Source organism: Cryptomeria japonica, chromosome 9 (genome assembly GCF_030272615.1).
Source record: "Cryptomeria japonica chromosome 9, Sugi_1.0, whole genome shotgun sequence".
NCBI lineage: Eukaryota > Viridiplantae > Streptophyta > Pinopsida > Cupressales > Cupressaceae > Cryptomeria > Cryptomeria japonica.
Window position 1 is genome coordinate 99,554,936 of NC_081413.1, and position 22,770 is coordinate 99,577,705.

General features: G+C 32.1%; 1 protein-coding gene and 4 non-coding genes across 5 annotated transcripts; all 5 read left to right on the forward strand.

Annotated features, from left to right (window-relative positions):
• The first annotated feature begins 346 nt into the window (after positions 1-346).
• Positions 347-1,273, forward strand: LOC131072969 (transcription initiation factor IIB-1). The gene has a single exon (XM_058009288.2). The coding sequence runs from the start codon at positions 347-349 to the stop codon at positions 1,271-1,273; it is 927 nt and encodes a 308-aa protein (XP_057865271.1).
• Positions 1,274-4,318: 3,045 nt separating this feature from the next.
• On the forward strand, positions 4,319-4,392 carry TRNAN-GUU (transfer RNA asparagine (anticodon GUU)). Its single transcript has one exon. It is a non-coding gene; the product is annotated as a tRNA-Asn (tRNA).
• Positions 4,393-14,997: 10,605 nt separating this feature from the next.
• On the forward strand, positions 14,998-15,069 carry TRNAQ-CUG (transfer RNA glutamine (anticodon CUG)). Its single transcript has one exon. It is a non-coding gene; the product is annotated as a tRNA-Gln (tRNA).
• Positions 15,070-20,490: 5,421 nt separating this feature from the next.
• TRNAQ-CUG (transfer RNA glutamine (anticodon CUG)) lies at positions 20,491-20,562 on the forward strand. Its single transcript has one exon. It is a non-coding gene; the product is annotated as a tRNA-Gln (tRNA).
• Positions 20,563-20,754: 192 nt separating this feature from the next.
• TRNAN-GUU (transfer RNA asparagine (anticodon GUU)) lies at positions 20,755-20,828 on the forward strand. The gene has a single exon. It is a non-coding gene; the product is annotated as a tRNA-Asn (tRNA).
• Positions 20,829-22,770: the final 1,942 nt, after the last annotated feature.

The following is a 22,770-nucleotide window of genomic DNA, read 5'->3' on the forward strand; positions in this document are numbered from 1 at the left end:
TAAAAACGTATTTATTTTTTATATAGTTATTAATCTAAAATATTTAGATATATAAGTTAAAATTATATATTCTAAACACATACACATAAATATGGACACAAACAGATACATGTATTTATATGCAGATTCATACACACATAAAAATGCATAAATTATATATATAATTATGTCTATACTAATTTGTTTTTAAATTAGTAAGCAAGGGGCGCACCTCTTCCGAAACAGCAGCTAAAAATGCATAAATACCCTGCGCAGTGGAAATAAAAATGCATCCCACCATACATTAAAAACATATTCTTACGTCCATTTAAATCGCTACACTTGGAAATATTAAAAATTGCGTGATATGGGAGGTCACCAAGTGCGCAAATACTGCGCAACATGCCAGGCTGACGTGGAAGCTGAGGTGGACCGATCACAAGGCCTAGTTGTCTGTACAGAATGCGCAACCGTTCTCGAAGACCAATACATAGACGACACGCAGGACGTAAGAATCTTCGAAGACAACCAGGATGCCCAGCGTGTCGAGCCAGCAAGCGGGTCCCACAACCCCTTCAGCGAAGTAACCAATCCGAAAGAGACAGCTCACCTCGAAGAAATCGCCCGAATAGCATCAGCGGTGGGGCCCTCCTGCACAGCACCTGTAATAACACAAGCGCAAAGTATTTTCACGGCGTTATTAAGAAGCCGGCCGGCGGCTCTCAGAGGAAAATACGGCGTCCACCTCAGCGCGATCTACGTGGCATGCCTTTACATTTCAGGGAGACAGCTCAACAAGCTCGTAACAATGGCGGAATTCACTTCAAAGTTTTCCGATCTGCGACAGTCCGACGTAAATAAAGCGTGGAAATTTCTCAGACAGAAGATCCCTAAGGCCTGCGGCGTTTTTCTTCCGGACGATCCTCCGCCGGAAAAAATTGACATGAATAAATTTATAGATCCGCATGTTAGGGCTTCTGTTACGCGCCTGTGTAAAGCTCTGAGATTTGATCACAGGCAGCGCAGATGTGCAGAGGAAATGAGTAATGATATGGTGAAAAATCTTCATATAAGGAAGAAGCCTGCTTCTATTGCGGCCGCCGTCGCCTGGATCTGTTCTCTGTTATTTGTCAGGAATTCAAATGATGATGTGGAGCTTATTGTGAAGAATTCTGTCGGCAGGGGTACTCTGCGTCAGACTTATAAGCTTTTGCTGCCTCATCTTCCTCGGTTTGTTAACAGAGATATGTTTGGAGATCCTCATGTTTGGCAGAAATTGATGAAAACGCCATGAAACCCTAACAGAGGCAGTTTTCAGTGAACAGCCAAAATTAATTATTGTATTTTTAGAAAAAAAAATTAAAATTTCGCAATGATTTTTGATTAGGTTGAGTTGAGTTATTTAAAATTATTAAGAGGGAAAATTCTTATAATTGTGTATCATATAAATGAGAAAAATGTAAGATATATATTCAAACAATTTTTTTTTTTTAAATTGAAATTAAAAAATATATTTTTTATATTGAAGACAAATGTATTGCAGAACACCAATATATATTGGGAGACATCTCTATTTGACATTTCATCCTTATGTGTAGAGTCCCACATTGTAGACTTGGAGGACACCATTGAGGACATTCATATCCTCTTTCATGATAGGTCCTATGGATATGCATCATCTTCCAATGTTATAGGTACATCTTCTAACCTTCTTGTTCTTTCTTTGCCTATAGTTTCTTCTATCGTGGCAACATTAGATTCTCATTGGTCCAACTATCACCATACATCCATGGCCACTATACCTCAATATTTTATGGTACCTAATTCATCTTATTAACATTTTTCACACTTCACTGATAATCCTTTGTAATCACTTGTTGTAATCACTTGTTCAGAATATCTAAATATATGTAAATATTAGGGACGATGCTGGGTTTTCTTCACTGATTCTTTCCCAGTTGACCTCATTGAATCAGATTAATAAATAATATAGTGGCTTGCCACTTTTGCCAAAAAAAAAACAAACATTTTTCACACTTCAAAATTGGCTTAGAGATATTTGAGCAACATTTGGAGGGATTATATTTGTCTTTGGACTCTGAATTGGTTTTCATCATATTCTAGATTGCCATCTTCATCATTATGGCCTAGAACGGTTGATTTTACTATGGTACCTTTCAACATTGACATGGAGACATAAAAGCAAGGTTCAGAGGATTCCTTCATCTTGAGTTTTCTTCATTTGAGCAGGGTTCAGAGGATTCCTTCATCTTGAGTTTTCTTTCCTCATTCTTTTCAAGAACGAAAAGATAACTTGCACACTTATGTGGTTTTATTTCTTCCTAAGGGGAGGAATGGTGTTCACCAATCTTGGATCATCTTTAGCATTCATTGTTTGACATCTACCACCATTGTTGGAGATTCTTTATTGAGGGGGGGTTGCATGATATCTCTCATTTTTCTCTCTTATGGGGAGGATTTTTCTCTCATATGAGATTTTATACTTCTCATACATTAGAGAGCTTATTTTCTCTTTTTTAGGGGGGAGTTTTTCCTCAATGGGTTTTCTCTTGTTCTTTATGAGGTGCATTGTACTTAGGCATTTTACTTGGGTACCTTATTAGGCTTTGATGTTGGGACCCACTCTTTTGCCCCACCTAAGCTATGGTTAAGGGGTGGCGTTGGTGTATAACCATGCATAGATGACTTGTCTATGTGGCATCTTGCCCATGCGGCAAGTTATGTAGGGTGATAGGTAAGATACTTGTCCTTTATATACCTCCACTCCATCTTATGTAATCACTCACTCATTCTATGCAATCATCTTCATTTGTTTTCAATTCTCTCACTTTTTTTTAATTCTATTTACCTAGTGTTCCTTGCTAAATCTCACAAATATTACTAGAATGGTTGATGAACTATGGGACTAGAATAAAACTGTTCAAAATTATAGAGGACAAATGCAAGATTTTAGTTCTAAACTAGCCAAAATGAATATAAAGAGGCTTCCAAGGGTGGTTCCCAAGAAAATAATCTATCGAAGTTCACAAGTATGGAGCTATAATGAATTGTACAAATATATGAAGCAACTAAATATTATATGATGCTATTCTATATTTCTTGAATAAATAAAGGTCATGTTGTAGGAAAATATAGAGGTTATTTTGTCTATTTTCATTGTTGAGATCACAACTATGGAAATTTTGAGTGGAAAAGGGAAAATGACGTGGATTTGGAAAGAGGAGTTTAATGGTTTAGTATACAACTTTGTTAATCCACTATTACAAGATGAAATAGTGGATCTAGTTTTATCTAGTCATCAAATATATAAGTTTTTAGCCTTCTTGATGCCCAAATTTGTAGGCCCCAAAATGTACAAAAAATGATCCATATCCCCACCTTTCTTGTGCCCTTTGTCCTAGATTTGGTCTATCAATTATACCCAATCCAAGAGATCTTCTACGGTTTCTATGTTCAAGTGTCTCTTTGTTTATGTTATTTCTCCCCATATACTGTTTTCACTCATCTAAGTTGTCATTTGAATTGTTTACTTTTGATATAGGACTACTTGTCAAGGTCTAATCTTATATCTACCATTTTCTATATAAGCAAGACCTTTTGTACATTTACATCATCGTAAGAGTATGTAATATCTTTGATTCAATATTGATCATTGCATCCATAATCAAATAAACTATTTTATTGCCATACTCTCTTGTTTGTTTATCTACTCCTATATATAAATATGTCTATTACAAAATCTCTTTTAAATTCAATTTTCTCACATATTATCCACACCCTTATTCCAAGTACAAGTGTATTGTTTCCACGATAATATTTTGAAAAAAATTGCAAATTTTATTTAGAATTCCATTGGAAAGTAATTTATGGTCTACTTCATACGACACACATACATATTATATCAATTTTAATTGATAAAAATTGCTAAGTGTATAAACTAATATTTGAAAAAATGTGATGTAAAGAATTTTGGATTAGAATGTCAAGGTTCTATGGTCCAGCGGTGAGGACATTGAACTCCGAATCCAATAGCCCGAGTTCATCTCTCCGTGGGACCTTTGTAAGGGATGGAGGCCGCATCTTTGTAGCTTACTGACAAATAATTCACTTTTTTAATCTTTACTGACAAACATATATTTTACCTCCTTTTTTTTTCTTAGTACAAACATATATTTTAAGGGCATTAAGTGAATATGGCTCTTCTTTCTATATTTAATTTCAATCCTTGATAATCAAACTTGCAAATTCTAGAAGGGAAACAATGTCTTTGTATTTTTATGTTTTTTGATATTTCATCTATTTTACTATTAAGATGTAAGCTGGAATAGCTCAATTGGTCAGAGCGTGTGGCTGTTAACCACAAGGTCGGTGGTTCAAGCCCTCCTTCTAGCGTCTTTAAACATGTTGAAGAGGTATGGAAGATTGATCTGATAAGATTTTTGGTATTTTCTCATTCATAGCTTGATCACATAAGATTTTGGTTTAACATAAGTGAAAGAAACCTTTTCAATCGAGAAGATAATTGGACTCCATTACCAATAGGCTCATGTTATGTTATCTCATCCTAAAGTCCATACATCCTTGCACCCTTCTAATGACATGTTTGTTGATAATCACATTCTAAAGTGAATTAACATTAGCTTGGATTTTATGTCCAACAACCATTATGTTTCAGTTAATCTAGATTATTCTATGCATTGATACATTATTCATAAATTTAATGTTATCTCTAATAATATAATTGAATGTTTTTGTCTTTTGTAAATAATCCAAAAGGTAGACTATTCATGAATTCAAAAACCATTTGTTAAGAAAAGTACGTATATGAATTTGCATGCATTCCTTTAGACAAATCACAAATTATTCTTATTTTAAATTCCTTGGAATAACTCGATATTGTTGATAGAGTTGTTTAGACTATAAGATCAATCGCACATTCAACAATTTATATTTTATAATTTTGTGCACTTTAATATGAGCATATGATAATAATTATACTTATTTGGAAGGGCGAGCTCGGTTCTGTGAAGGAATACGACTTCTCCGAGATCTAGGGGTCTACATTTGATAGCGATTTGAAAAATGACCAAACAACCATTTATCTTTTATGCACAACTTTATTTCGCTGATGTTTAAAATTTCAACGAACAACTTTTCAAGTGTGAGTGTATGTTGTCTTATGGACACAAGAGGTACTTTTGAATTGAATTAATTCTTGAATAGAGCACGATGGAGGAGAAAAATGCACGGGCAAGATTATTTCAATCGTCTTGCTAGGCTTGAAAAGCATTTTCAACCATCAATCATTCAAACTAGGTCGTCCATTTCAAATAAGAGATGCCTTTGGCATTAAAAAATGCATATTTAGCCAAAATGTTGGTGGTTAAAAATGAGTAAATTTTTTTTATAATTTTAAAAGTAAATAGATAATATATGTAACATTCTACTAATTACTCCATATTAATAAGGGTTGCAACATATATAAGAGTAGCAACACATGATACTAAGTTTTAGTAAAGAACAACAATTTATAGGATTTTTAAATGTTGATTCCTCTTAAAGGCATCTTTATTGCATTGGATATGACTTTTGTATAGTTATCCATTAATTATTTGCTATAAATAATAAAAATAACATTTTGAAAGAGCTAGAATCTCGTAAGAAAATAATTTATAAAATTGAAACGCAAAACACAAACTTCAGCTTCAAACATACAAAATTAAAAGTTTGCAGATTATTCAATCCTACAGATCTAAGATTGTAAAACATCCCAAATTTAAACTATATACTTTTGAAGATAAATATTTCAGAGATAATTATTGATCCTATATTTCTCATGCTATAATGTGTTAAGACATATTGATTTTAAACTATCCACATTTCAAGATGCACGAGTCACAATTATTTATCAGTCCTATAGTTTTCAAATATAGTTTTGTTGTAGAAGCAAACACAATATAGCATTAAGTGTAAAGATCTAGAATTGAATGATTTTGAGCCATATGCAAAACCAAAAATGGAAGGATTAGTCATTCTTTTGTTCATTCAAACCACCTTCTTGTGTAGAGTAATAAACTAATGCAATCTTCAATACTAATTGATTCTAGAATATCTCGTTTGAGAGTTTCAATTAGAAGAGGTATAATGAATTGGATTGCTCTCCTCTTTTTGCCAATTTGCTTTATTTAATTGAACTGGATTGCTCTCCCTATTGATTTAGAGGTAAGTTTTTGGTAGGAAGCAATTGGCGGTTCTTGTTGAGTGTGAAACCATTCAATATGAAGGAACATGTGTTCTCGTTGAGTGTGAAACCATTCAATATGAAGTAACATGTGCTTAGTACAATTTCCATATTGGAGTCATTTTATATGAAATTAATTTTTCCTCTATGTAGACTATAGCGTAACTTGTTTTGAGTAATGCAAATATGACTTTTTGCAAATATAAAAAACCAATATTTCTTCCACAATGCAATACTTATGAAACAAATTTAAGAATTTTAATTGCATGAGACAAACTAAAGAGATTTCAGTTAGAATGATATAACTAATTTTTGTTGTGAACAAGTGGATTAAAAAATGGTCAAAACAAGTTTAAAAACCACCCTCGATACAATTCACTTTCTGAATGTTTAATTACATAAGAAAACTTTTATATATAAGCTAAAAATCTTACAACGACATTTTATGTTTCTAGTCAACTACCTAATTTTATTTTTTCCCAATCTTTTTAGTTGTTCAACAGTCAACCTACATTTAATGTATTTCTATAGTTAATTTTAAAACACAATAGAATGAAATTGTTCAAAGCACAGTTGAGGATGACTTTACCTACGAATTAGACCAAGGAATGCAATTTTAAAGAATGCAAACCACTAAAATTCTTGAAAATAAAAATATAAACATTAAGAGCATTCAAATAGATATCAACAAAAGAAAAAAATTAAATTAGACTATTAGTATATTTCTTTTAGCTTTTATCAATTAGATATCAACACTTCAGAAAAAAACCAACATAATTTATATGTTATATTTATAAAAACTTCTATGACTACTTTTAATTTTCAACTAACAATTTTAAGAGATATATAGAAATGCAAAGAAACTTCATTTGAGATATCTTAATGTCCAAATACATCAACATGTAAATATCCAAAATAGAAATGCATTATGAGACAAAAACACATTTCCAATACAACAAACAAGTATTAAGAATTAAGATACAAGTCTGCTAGAAACTCTAATTCAAATAGTCTATGTTATTAGAATGTTTTATTTAATTTGAAGGTCAATGATAAATTACAACTTATTTATTGCAGGCGACTAATAGCAAAGCAACATTAGTTAATTTTATTTATTTTTTGGTCCCTTTAAAGTTAGTAATTGGGGAATTGGGTGTGCAAGGAGTGAACGGTTATGGGAACATGGGTAGTAACCGGTGCTCTTCCCCTATATGTTTCTTAATAGAAGTAGAAACTAAATCCAACTTTTATGCCACATTTTGTACGTAACATGCTTTTTCATTTTAATTTACCTACTTTGATATTTTCGTCAACGATCAGGCTTAGACCATGTTAATGCCTTACACTACATATGACGCGAAACAATTTTCCAAATCAAGGTTGAAATGCCCACCTTAGATTTAGAGGATAAATGAGGATTTCCCACCTACCTATCCATCCATCCCATGAAAAAGACATTCCAATGAACACTTATTAATTAAGGACAAAATTACACGAAGAAAAAAATACTTCTTTAGTTGGGAAGATTCGATAACATTCTTTTTTAAATTAAGCATTCTAAATGACTAAAAATTAAGACAAAACAAACATCTAAAAATATCTTACAAGTAATTTAAATAAGTAAAGACGAAATAAATAAATTTATCTAATAGACATTGGAATATTAAAATCCATCTTTTATTTTAGTGGTCATCTTTCATGTTCGATCGATTGGAGTTGATAACACACTATTGTTATAAAGTGCCCTTTTTTGTTCAAATCGGCCATGCTTATGCACTACAATTGTAAAGTGCCTATTGTAAGGTGAGTCTTATTATTGAATCAAGTGTTCTTCTTTTTGAGACAAAAATTGAGATAATATGGGGATTACACATGTAATCATGAAATGAGATAAATTTTCACTTTTGGGGGCTACATCATGTCAAAATCGTAATTGATCATCTTTTCACTATTAGGATTAATTTAGAGAACTATTTATTCTGAAAACAGGGAATACTAAATCATTGTAGTGAGCATGGTCTACTACCCTATCTCCTTGAACTTGTTCTTAAACAATATGATGAATATTAGAAAAATAAATGATATAACAAAAATGACAAAATTTATAAAGGATATATTCATCACATTGTACACATTGAATACCCTTGCAAAATGGAAAGATTAGCCATTCTTTTGTTCATTTGAACCACCTTCTTGTCTAGAGTAACAAGAGACGCATAGCGTCAAGTTCCTGCCTATAGTTATTATTATAGGATAGAGTAGTTGTTAATAGTTATTTATCGGATATGAATATTACAATTGATTTAACTATAACTATCAAGATTGAAGACCAAAAATTGATGTTATTATAGAAAGGTTTAATGTTAAGATAATAATTGAGAGTAATGGCATAGGAAGTAGAAAGTCTACAAATTTATTATTTGATAGAGAAAAAAGCTTAATATTTACTTGTTGGTAGATAAGATTTCTACCAATTTTTGGATTTTGTCAAATTATTATTTACACATAAATTAATATTTACATATTTATAGTGGATAAGATTTTTGTAGATTTTTTTCTCTAAATTTTCTGATTTTGTCAAATTATTATTTGCACATAAATTAATATTTACATATTTATAGTTGATGAGATAAGATTTTTGTAGATTTTTTTCTAAATTTTCTAACTTTTATATCTTGTCAGATTAAACACCACATTTAATGTTTAGGTAAAATAATTGCTATAGAAAATTGTAGGAACTTTTATTGACATACTATAAAACTAAAAAGATAAGGAAAAACACTATAAATATGAATTATTACATTCATTAGTAAGATAATAGTTGCATTTTAAGTGTTGTGAAATTTCCACATTTTGAACATTTGCAATACAAAACATTTTAACTGTTGGATGGAAAACCTTGATATATACTATAGTAGATGTGGATGTTCTTGCACTTGTAAAATAATTGAGGAAAATAGATTTTTTGCAATGACTATTTCCATAATACACCAATAAGAGAGTAACACACCAATAAGAGAGTAGATAAATAGTATTATTTGAATTCTAAAAAAATATACAAAAAATAAAACTATAGAAATATGGATAAATTTTAAAAAATAGTTTCAAATGATTTGCCTTAAAAAAAGAATGCACCAAATAGATGCATTAGTAATCCCGCCTATGGATAGAAACTAAAAAATGAGAATTAAAAGATTGGAAAAAATATCATGAATAATTTTCTATTACACCATTTGTTATGTAATTTCATAGTAATTCTGGGCCTCACAGAAATTAGGGTAAATATTAATCAAATTGTGCAATTACATTCAGCAAGCACATGATTATATCAAACTACACTTTGAAAGCTACACTTTGCAAGCTAACTGTCCAACTATCTAGCACATTAGATACAGTACTTGAAAGTGGAATTAATTAAATTTTCAAGCAATAACAAGAGCATAACAGAGAGAAGGGAACGGGACTCAAATAGTTATCATTTATTACCAAATAAAAAGAGCATAACAGAGAGAAGGGAAAAGTGTTTCACTTTGAAAATTGTGAACGAGCATTGAATTGGCATTGCTATTCTTAGAAAGGCAGCTTCCCATGCTCATTAATTCTTGATCCTTAACCACATTAAGCAAAACTAATAAGCATGTAATTATGAAAGAAAATTCAAGATGAAGCTTGTAGCTCGTCTTCTTCTCCTCGAAAATACCCTTGAAAGATTTGCCTCCAAATTAAGTCCCACTTTGGCTCTGGAGTGATATGCTGTTAGAGCTCTGTAATGAATTAGTGGTCAATTAAAATGAGGTACAAACACAAACAATTATACAAATATATCAATAAACCCGACAAATTAAGTATGTGGGTTAAAAAGGAGAAAACTTATCTTGCTTGTAATCCAGACAGATAGTCAAAATAAAAAGTTGTAGATTGTCCTTTTTGCACTATCAAAGATAAGAAGATAGTTGGTTGAAGAATTTGTCCATTAAGAAGCTAAAAAATTGGTGTGACTATCTATTCTGTTGTGAGGTTCTATAACTGAAAATTTGTAACTATTTTGTTTTATTGAAATAAGTAAAATAATTATGAATTCCAAGAGCCCAGAAGATCATGAGCAGTAGACAGTGCTGCCATCTCAAAGATCTTTCAAACTTACAATTAAAAATGAACAATAATCTTACACAAACCCTGTTGTTGCATAACAATAATCTAATAAGTGGTGCATTAAGAATAAATTACAACTAGCATATGATTTGCAAGCACAAGGTGATATCAAATACTCCGCTGCCAATAAACCAACTTCACCCAACATAAAAATTGGAGCTGATTCCAAGCAAATTCCGCAAATTGGATCAAACTGCTCACCCCCTGTCATTTTATTTGGATACAGTTGCACCTAAAATAGATTGCTAACCTTATAATACATGGATAATTTTAAAATTTAAAGGTTAATATAAATAAAATTTTAATTTTCTCCAAATACATTCACCGTTTGAAATAAAAATTTCAGCTGTTGCAAAACTCTTTGTAGGATTGATGCATGTGCCTGTGATTCAAACTATTGCACCATGAACACAACAAAACTAATTGGTAATAGAGCTAGAAGAGGGACATGGGAGTCAGGAGCACTGTGGCAAAAAAACACATTAGCTTATTAAATAAATTGACAAATTTTTAGATAAACTATTTAGAAAGGGTTGTTGCAAAGAACTGGTGGCACCAATTTATAGAGACAACACCCAAAATTCCTCTTTGAATTTCCAACTGAGTCTTTGTCCTTACAAATTATATAAAAACTTTTCTATAAAGCACATTAAAAATACTACAATATTTCATATTAATAAACCTTTGAGACATATCTGTAGAAGTTGAGAAAGCCAACTTCATTGACCCCGAAGATCACCTGCATGCAAATAACCTGTCACAGAAAGAAGAGATGGAGACAAACAAGCAAGGGTGCTCTGAAAGCTGAAAAATGTATTCATCCAAGAGAGAGATAAATTACAATGATGAATCCTTATAAAAGGATATTGTGCAACCCTAAAAGAAACCCTAATAGGTAGATAATTATTAAATGTCACAAATGCAAACTAAAGTGAAATCTTAAGAGAGGAATAAAGGTAATTTAATCAACATGATTAAATTAAAACCTTTACTCTAACACCCCCCCTTAAGATGAGCAAAAGTGCAGTTACAAACATGTGCAAGAAAGCAAAGGTAACTACAATGCAAGAAAATAAACTTGGGTCCCGGCAACAAGGCCTGATCAGGTACCCAATTACAACCAAATCTCTGTAAAGTGGAGAAATAGAGAAAACCTCCTGGGAAAAAATCTACTCCAAAAAGAGATGAAAGAAATAAATGCACTAATAACAGAAGGATAGGAGGTGGATAACATGATACCCCCCATAGACAACTTCTATCATATAAGTACATATACAATGGTCTCCATAGGAGAAAAAGAAAGAGACTAGAAGCCCCCCCAACAATGAAGAAACTCCTGTCGCACATATGGATGCCTGAGGTAGAATCCAGAAAGAGATCTTGAAGCGGCATATAATATTCCTCCCCTTGGGAAGAAATAGATCTAAAGGACGAAGATGAAGAAACCCTGTGAAGAGAGAAGAATCAATCTGTCTCAAGATGTGTGCCATAATAGGATGCTGAAGAATCCCTCTATCTGAACTAAAACAAAAGATGTCAAATCCAAACTGAACTGAAGACTCAAAAACTGCAACCTCTGAATGCACAGATGATGGTGGGCTAACAGCTGGAATATGGTTGTCAACAAAGAGGAGCTGAAAATCCTCAAAGTAATCCTTCAAGTCTGCAATATAGGACTCTACAAACAAAGACGAAATGCCTGCAAGATAAGAATCCCAAGTAGCCATGTCTGAAAGATGTATGATGTCCTGCTTAGCTGAATCAATAGGAGCCAAAGAAGAGGCAATATCAAACTAATCAGGAACAAAAGGAGATGATGTTGATACATGTATAATCTCAGTTTGAAGAGTAGGAACTGTGAGACAATCCTCTGATTCATCGGAATATGTAAGGGTGTCTAAATATTGAAGTTCTTTTAAAGTATCATGATCAAAAGGTGTGTTATCTCTCCAACCAATGGGTACAAGACAATCTGAAGCAGGATCCTTTGGGAATGGTGAAAGACTGGGCTCTCCATAGATCTCCCAAAGATGTGTCCAAAGTGAGTGAGGACAATCAATGCCCGATATAGCCCACACAGTGTCAGAATCAACACTAGAAAAAATAACTCCTACTATGTGAATTCTAATGATATCCCAAGCTAGTTTTCCCTCTAAAGTTGCTGGTTTAGGTATGAGATCATACAAATAAGGCAAAATATTAAGCCACCTACAGTGTGTAAGTATGCCCTTTGCCCATGACTCATAATTACCCCGTTCTAGAAATACAACTGAAGGGTGAGTAGAAAAACCCATGATAACTCTTCAAATTAACAAATCTGAGACTAAATGACTTTAATACTGATAAAGCAGATCAAATAAATCCATCCCACGCAAACAAATCATTTCCAAGTCATGAAACGTCCAAGTAATTGACAGATGTGTGAAAACACAAAGTACTGAATAGAATGTACCTAGTGTAGATTCTGGAAAAATAAATGACAGATCTGGAAAGAGCACATAAACCCCTTTCCAACGCCTATTCGTTTGTGAAAAACGGAGTCCATATGCAAAAGATATGGCTCCTGGAGTGCAAAAAACTTGTTCTGACTTTGACTGGCAAAAAACACTGCAAAACGGCAAAATTAGAGAAAAAGACCTGCATCAATTAGATCGGGCTCGGAACCAGCTTTCCAACGCCTATTTCCATTCGAAAATCCGAGCTAAAATGCCCAAGTTATGCCTGATTTCGTGAAAGAGCTCCAAAAGACCCAAATAGACCCTATAGCCCTCAAGGGCTAAAAAAAATAAGCCCCTGGTCCGCAGGGCGACCAGGGGCTAGCGCTCTGTTGGCGGCACGGTGGCGGCCGCGCTTGGGCGGTCGGGCGGGCGGCAGGCGGCGCGCAAGCGGTAGGCAGCGCGCGGGCGACGCTGGGCGGGTTACCGCCGACGGCGGTGGCTGCCGGGCTGGGCGGTGGCGGCGCTGGCCGTAACACTGGCTGCGCCCAAAAACTTTAAAAAACTGCGTTTTTTAAATATTTTTTTGATTTTTTTAGAATTTTCGCCTTGGTTTTCGTGGCAAAAAAAATTTGCCTTCTGGAGCAACTGTGTCCAAATCGGACAAATTATATATGGTAATAGGGATTTTTGGGCGCTACGAGCTCAATGGTGAGGTGGGCTCAAAGTGCACCGAAAAAAAAAACCCCTATTCCAAAATAAAATAGAAGACAAACACATATCTGATGCAACCAAAACCTAAAAGTCAGATCTAACCCTCGTAGCTCCAAATTCTTCAGAAGACGAACAGGAAGCAGCAGATCTGGAGCTCTGATACCATGTAGAAGTTGAGAAAGCCAACTTCACAGACCCCGAAGATCACCTGCATGCAAATAACCTGTCATAGAAAGAAGAGATGGAGACAAACAAGCAAGGGTGCTCTGAAAGCTGAAAAATGTATTCATCCAAGAGAGAGATAAATTACAATGATGAATCCTTATAAAAGGATATTGTGCAACCCTAAAAAAAAACCTAATAGGTAGACATTTAATAATTATTAAATGTCACAAATGCAAACTAAAGTGAAATCTTAAGAGAGGAATAAAGGTAATTTAATCAACATGATTAAATTAAAACCTTTACTCTAACAATATCTCTTAAATAAACTAGAAAACCGAAATATAAACCAGATCTCCAAATTCCTTCCATATAACAGAAGTCCTACAAATGATTAAACTATTATGATTTTTTTTTGACATGTCAAAGGACAAATGACAAGCGTTGGTTATTCAATGCAATGCCAATACTTATTAGCAACAAGAAGTGGAAGCACCAACATAGAGCCAACAAAAAAGGAAATATTCCCATACCTCTTTTCTCTTTCTCTCTGAGCGTAGTCTTGTTGCAAAAAAGTGTCTGCAGTGATGGTCAAATAGAGAGGCGACATAAAGTAATGAAGGCAAAAGAAATAGAGAGGCTAATTAATACACTGAACAACTGCACAAAATTTGATGTGCATGCATTAAGCAAGAGAGGATGTTTCTAGACATTTACAGTAGCATTCATATTTTAAAATTAAATGTGGGAAGTGCATATATAGTAAAATGTACAATTAAAATAGTTCTATGTATTTAATAGATATCCAACTGTCAAAAAAGTATATTAATATGCATTGAAAATACATCCTAACAAACAATATTTTATTTAGATTTTTTTGATCTTATTGAATGAGATAAGATTTTGGTACATATCATCTATCATAATCAGAATTTATTGACACTTTGGATCACTTGGGATGGTTCTAAAAAATATTGAATAAATAATTGAAAAAAATAGATTTTTTGCAATGAATGTTTCCAAAATACACCAATAAGAAAGCAGATAAATAATATTATTTGAATTCTAAAAAATATACAAAAATTAAAACTATAAAAATATGAATAAATTTTAAAAAATAGTTTCAAATGATTGACTGCCTTCAAAAAAAGAATGCACCAAATGGATGCATTAATAATCCTGCAGGTAATGAATTACTGCAATCTTTAGTGCTAGTTGATTCGAGAATATCATGTTTAAGAGTTTCAATTAAAAACAATACAGAAAAGAAAAAATATCTTGATAAAATAGATTGGTCCCATGGTCTAGTGGTGAGGACATTGGACTCTGAATCCAGTAACCCGAGTTCAAATCTCGGTGGGACCTGTAGAAAAAGGGAAGGAGTCTAAAAAAATTCAATTTTTTATTGTTAGTACAAATATATATTTTTAAGGGCATTTGCAGTAGTTAGATTTTGGAGTTAAATGATTACATATATGGCTCTTCGTTATATATTATTTTCAATCCTTGAAAATCGAATTTCAAAGCTTTAGAAGGAAAACAATGTCTCTGTGTTTTGATGTTGCTTCATAGCGTATCTATTTTACTGAAAAAACGAAAGCTGGAATAGCTCAGTTGGCTGTTAACCACAAGGTCGGAGGTTCAAGGCCCTCCTTCTAGCGTATGATTGACTTCATTGTCTGGTTGTATTTCTTTCTTTTATGCTATTAAAACTTTACTAAAGCAGATTAAAAAATTCTTAATCTGTACCAAAATAATCCAAATTTTGTTGGTGAAACCTTCAAATTTTCAGGGCAAACAGATCCTTTTTGTGAAATTTAGTCTCTGCTAAAGAATATTTATATAACAACACCAAAACCCTTCTCTGATGCAATCACTGGAAAAAACCTCTTATAATACTCTATTTTTTCTGCGATTGAGCTCAGTTACTGCAGTCAAATACTTTGCGTACTGAGTTTTTCTAAACTAGAGCTATTTAGTTTGGCAGAGCCTTTGTTATTTTGCAGAATTTCAACAAAGACCAGAAAAACCTAATTTTTTTGCTTAAAAACACCATCCTTCTATTTTAAAAAATACCCAAAGACCAGAAAAACCTAATTTTTTTGCTTAAAAACACCATCCTTCTATTTTAAAAAATACCCAAAGACCAGAAAAACCTAATTTTTTTGCTTAAAAACACCATCCTTCTATTTTAAAAAATACCCACGTTGCAGGTTCGAATCTCCGAGGCGAAAAATCTATATCAAGTGAGAAGAACTTCTTCTTCCCTTGTATATATTTGTTCAAATTTAGAAAACAACATAGAATCATGTTATTGATGTTCCTATTGATACAACAAAAAGGAGACTGTCTTTTTATTTTTTCACTGTTGTACATTACTATGACAAAGAGGTAAAGTCATTATTTGGTTGTTTATGTAGTGATCATTATCTCTATGTAAAAGAGGTTGATGAAAGAGGTTTGAGTTTATATTTGAACGCATTTCTTCACTTTCACTCTCTAAATTATACATGTTATTGTGAAACCTAGTTCATCTCCTCACTTTCAAAACAGGAAAGACAATCCTTAAACCCTTACTTCAAACCTTTTGCAACTATCCATTTTCATCTTTTTATTCTCCCATAAAGATCACACCTATTTTGGTCATAAATCCATCTCTTAGGATTTGTTGAAGATTTGTTGTTAACACTAATTTGTACATATCATATTTATTTACAACAGGTCTCAAAAGTTTTTCTATATCTTCTCTAATTCCATTTTCAATATCCCTTTCATCTCATCATCATCACTCCCCACTTTTGTCAGAAATCCATCACTTGAAAGTTTGTTGTTTCCACATTCACCTCTTCTCCTTTGGCATTTGTCTATAATGGCAGACATTAGATCTCATGTCGTTGGTGTCAGTTATGTTTTGGACCCTTGTGTTTCTTGTAAATTCTCTGCGTTCTGTAGTATATATATATATATTGGTTGTAGGTGTTTTTTGGTGCAGGGGCATGTCAATTGTGGTCGCAGGAGTTCTTTGTTGTAGGGCCTTCAAGATATCCTATGAAGATGGATCTGTCCTTTGATGTTGGTTTAGTCCTTTTGCTTTTTGGAGCTCTCTTCTTCATTCACTGGGCAGCCTATGTTATTTCTTTTTCATGTCCTTATTTTGTAAATAAGCTTGCATGCTCCTATTCTGTAAAATGAGCTTGCATGCTCCTATTTGTAAATAAGCCTGCATGCTCCTTTGTTGATCTCTATTTTGTAACTAGCTCCGGCTAGAGGATTGTTCACTACTTCTCTTCTATAGGCATGTTGATGAGCAATGACCAGAGTTTTTCTTCCTGGTTCTTTTCTCTGGGAGCTCAGTTTGAACCAGTTTTTAAATATATTGTAAAAATTATATATTATTAATAAAATATATCAAGTGGCATTGCCACCTTGCCAAAAGAAATATATATATATATAACTAAAATATATTTTATATTTTAGTTATATTATTATAGATAATATTAAATTAATAAATAAATAATAAATACAAAATATTGATAAAACTAATTTTTTATATAATTTTGTATTTATATTTAATAGTTTTTATTATAAAATATAATATATAATTATATAGTTTAATGTTTTGTCGTTTGTAAATAATCCAATAGGTAGACTATTCATGAATTCAAAAATCATTTGTTAAGAAAAGTACGTATATGAATTTGCATGCATTCCTTTAGACAAATCACAAATCATTCTTATTTTAAATTCCTTGGAAGAACTTGATATTGTTGATAGAGTTGTTTAGACAATAAGTTCAATCATACATTTAACAATTTATATTTAATAATTTTGTGCACTTTAATACGAGCATATGATAATAATTATACTTATTTGGAAGGGCGAGCCCGAATCTATGAAGGAATGCGGCTTCTCCGAGATCTGGGGGTCTACATGTGATAGTGATTTGAAAACTGATGTGACAACCATTTATCTTTATGCACAACTTTATTTCACTAATGTCTAAAATTTAAACGAACAACTTTTCAAGTGTGTGTGTATGTTGTCTCATGGACACGGGAGGTACTTTTGAATTGAATTAATTCTTGAATAGTGCACAATGGAAGAGAAAAATGCACACTCAAGATTATTTCAATCGTCTTGTTGGGCTTGAAGAACATTTTCAACCATCAATCATTCAAACTAGGTCGCCCATTTCAAATAAGAGATGTCTTTGGCATAAAATGCATATTTAGCCAAAATGTTGGTGGTTAAAAATGAGTAAAGATTTTTTATAATTTTGAAAGTAAATAGATAATATATGTAACATTCTACTAATTACTCCATATTAATAAGGGTTGCAATATATATAAGAGTAGCAGCACATGATAATAAATTTTAGTAAAGAACAACAATTTATAGGATTTTTAAATGTTGATTCCTCTTCAAAGCATATTTATTGCATTGGATATGACTTTTGTATAGATGTCCATTAATTATTTTCTATAAATAATAAAAATAACATTTTGAAAGAGCTAAAATCTTGTAAGAAAACAATTTATAAAATTGAAACGCAAAACAAAAACTTCAGCTTCAAACATACAAAATTAAAAGTTTACAGATTATTCAATCATATAGATCTAAGATCGTAAAACATCCCAAATTTAAACTATATACTTTTGAAGATAAATATTCTAGAGATAATTATTGATCCTTTAGTTCTTAAGCTATAATTTGTTAAGACATGTTGATTTTAAACTATCCACATTTCAAGATGCACAAATCACAATTATTTATCAGTCCTATAGTTCTCAATCATAGTTTTGTTGCAGAAGCAAACACAATATAACATTAAGTTTAAAGATCTAGAATTGAATGATTTTGAGTCATATGCAAAACCAAAAATGGAAGGGTTAGCCATTCTTTTGTTCATTCAGACCACCTTCTTGTGTAGAGTAATAAACTAATGCAATCTTCGGTATTAATTGATTCTAGAATATCTTGTTTGAGAGTTTCAATTAGAAGAGGTATAACCTGAATTGGATTGCTCTCCTCTTTTTGCCAATTTGCTTGTTTAATTGAATGGGATTGCTCTCCCTATTGATTTAAAGGTAAGTTTTTGGTAGGAAGCAATTGGGGGTTCTCATTGAGTGTGAAACCATTCAATATGAAGGAACATGTGCTTATTACAATTTCCATATTGGAGTCATTTTATATGAAATTAAATTTTCCTCTCTATAGACTATAGTGTAACTTGTTGTTTTGAGTAATGTAAATATGACTTTTTGCAAATATGAAAACCAATATTTCTTCCACAATGCAATCCTTATGAAACAAATTTAAGAATTTTAATTGCATGAGACAAACTATAGAGATTTCAGTTAGAATGATATAACTAATTTTTGTTGTGAACAAGTGGATTAAAAAATGGTCAAAACAAGTTTAAAAACCACCCCCGATACAATTCACTTTTTGAATGTTTAATTACATAAGAGAAACTTTTATATATATGCTAAAAATATTACAATGACATTTTATGTTTCTAGTCAACTACCTAATTTTAATTTCTCCCAATATTTTTAGTTGTTCAATTGTCAACCTACATTTAATGTATTTCTATAGTTAATTTTAAAACACAATAGAATGAAATTGTTCAAAGCATAGTTGAGGATGACTTTACCTAAGAACTAGGCCAAGGAATGCAATTTTAAAGAATGTAAAACACTAAAATGCTTGAAAATAAAAATATTAACATTAAGAGCATTCAAATAGATATCAACAAAAGAAAAAAAAATTAGATTATTACTATATTTCTTTTAGCTTTTATCAATCACATATCAACACTTTAGAAAAAACCAACATAATTTCTATGTTATATTTAAAAAAAACTTCTATGACTATTTTTAATTTTCAACTAACAATTTTAAGAGATATATAGAAATGCAAAGAAACCTCCTCTGAGATATCTTAATGTCCAAATACGTCAACATGTAAATATCCAAAATAGAAATGCATTTTGAGACAAAAGCACATTTCCAATACAACAAACAAGTATTAAGAATTAAGATACAAGTTTGCTAGAAACTATAATTCAAATAGTCTATGTTATTAGAATTTTTCCTTTAATTTGAAGGTCAATGACAAATTACAACTTATTGCAGGCAACTAATAGCAAAACAACATTAGTTAATTATGTTTGTTTTTTGTCTCTTTAAAGTTAGTAATTGGGGAATTGGGTGTGCAAGGAGTGAACGGTTATGGGAACATGGGCAGTGACTGGTGCTCTTCCCCTATATGTTTCTTGATAGAAGTAGAAACTAAATCCAACTTTTATGCCACATTTTGTACGTAACATGCTTTTTCATTTCAAATTCCCTACTTTGACATTTTCACCGATGATCAGACTTAGACCATGTTAATGCCTTACACTACATATGACGCAAAACAATTTCCCAAATCAAGATTAAAATACCCACCTTAGATTTAGAGGATAACTGAAGATTTCCCACCTACCTATCCATCCATCCCATGAAAAAGACATTCCAACGAACACTTATTAATAGACATACTTTTGTCACAAATCCATCACATTAAAATTTATAAAAGATATATTCATCACATTGAATACCTTGCAAAATGGAAAGATTAGCCATTCTTTTGTTCATTTGAACCACCTTCTTGTCTAGAGTAATAATAAATTACTGCAATCTTTACTACTAGTTGATTCCAGAATATCATGTTCGAGAGTTTCAATTAGAAAAAATATGCATGAGAAAAAGTATTTTGATAAAATATATTTAACAACAGTGCGGTCCCATGGTCTAGTGGTGAGGACATTGGACTCTGAATCCAGTAACCCGAGTTCAAATCTCGGTGGGACCTATGAGAGGGAAAATAGGTTTTCATCTTTGCAGCTTACTGACAAATATAATACTTCCTTTTTTCTTAGAACATAGGTATATTTTAAGGGCATTTAGTGTAGTTAGATTTTTGAGGTAGATGATTACATATAAGGCTCATGTCTTTGCGTTCGTAAGAAACTTGATAATTATCTATGTTCTCAGACTAACGTAAGCTGGAATAGCTCAGTTGGCCAGAGCGTGTGGCTGTTAACCACAAGGTCGGAGGTTCAAGCCCTCCTTCTAGCGTTTGATTGACCTCATTAGTTGTATTTCCTTGTTTGTGCTAAAAAATTTACTGAAGCAGATTAAAAACACTATACTTCTATCTTAAAAAAACCCACGTTGCAGGTTCGAATCTCCGAGGCGAAATACCTATATCGAGTAAGAAGAATTTCTTCTTCCCTTGTATATATTTGTTCAAATTTAGAAAACAATATAGAGACTGTCTTTTTATTTTTTCACTGTATGTTTACTGTTATACATTACTACGACAATGATATTGTCATTCATTTATACTGTCCTCAAGTTCATTTTATTATGAACAAACACTATTACTGTCCCTCACACACTAAACTGTATTTCTCGTTCAATCAACTGCACTATGATTTATCCCATATTCTTGATTTCACCAACCTATACAAACTGTCTTTTTCTTAATTCAAATACTGATACTTCAACTCTACATTTTTTAATAAGATTTTTTTATTTTATTTTTTATAACGATTAAATAAATAAAAAAGAAAGATAAAGTCATTATTTGGTTGTTTATGTAATGACCATTATCTCCACGTAAAAGAGGTAGATGAAAGAGGTTTGAGTTTAAATTTGAATGCATTTCTCCCACTTTCACTCTCTAAATTATACATGTTATTGTGAAACCTAGTTCATCTCCTCACTTTCAAAACAGGAAAGACAATCCTTAAACCCTTACTTCAAATCTTTTGCAACTATCCATTTTCATCTTTTTATTCTCCCATAAAGATCACACCTATTTTGGTCATAAATCCATCTCTTAGGATTTGTTGAAGATTTGTTGTTAACACTAATTTGTACATATCATATTTATTTACAACAGGTCTCAAAAGTTTTTCTATATCTTCTCTAATTCCATTTTCAATATCCCTTTCATCTCATCATCATCACTCCCCACTTTTGTCAGAAATCCATCACTTAAAGGTTTGTTGTTTATGTTACTCGGTAAACTTTATATTCATTTTTAAACTTTTCTATATCTTCTATAATTGTTTCAATTACTCGATAAAATTTATTTTCATTTTTAAAATTTTCTATATCTTCTCTAATTCCATTTTCAATACTCTTTCCATCTTATCATCATCACACCCCACTTTTGTCACAAATCCATCACTTAAAGGTTTGTTGTTTATGTTACTTGGTAAACTTTATATTCATTTTTAAACTTTTCTAGAAGCTAGACTAAATCTTTTTTCATGCCTCATCCCTCATAAAGTTTTATTCATCCTCACCTTAAATCTAAGCAAAGATTTAAATCGACACCGTTGGACGGGAATATTACCTTGTGATCATGCCAAGAGCAATGCAATTTGTATTTGACTGTACACGTGACCTCTTTGAAATGGAAAAAGATTATTATGGTAGACGATTATTCTAACTGTAGAAGCTTCATTTATTTGTGTTATGATTTCTTTCTATTAATAAATATGAAAAGTTCTTGTCAAATTGTTTCCTCCATGCCTCAAAAAGGTGCATTTAAATGGGAGGCTTTAGTACAGGTTATGGAGATTTTTGTCAAACGTTATGGTTAGAAACACTCTGCTATGAATCATAGACAACACACCTGAAATTGTTTGACAAAATGCCTCAAAAAGGTGTCATCTCATGGAGTGAGGTGGAGGTAGGAAACCGATTTGTTGAACATGTTTCAGAGAATCTCAAGCAAATATAGTTTTCTCTTGAAGACATACATACAATATCGACTATAGGGCCTCAAAAGAGATGTTATTTCATAAAAAGCAAGCACAAATGGATATGCTCAAAAAGCTTTAGAAACCTTTAAGCAATGCAAGTAGGACCGTAAATCCATGCCTCACGACATGCACCAATCCTATCCCATCTTTATTATTATGTCGAGAGGCGTCCTATACAATGTCAACACATCCGTGAAACAAAAAAGAAAGGGCAGTTACAATTGCAGCATATGGAATTCCAA

What these genes read in the sequence shown, in the direction of transcription:
- LOC131072969 (XM_058009288.2), top strand. Translation starts at nt 347, where the DNA reads ATGGGAGGTCACCAAGTGCGCAAATACTGCGCAACATGCCAGGCTGAC.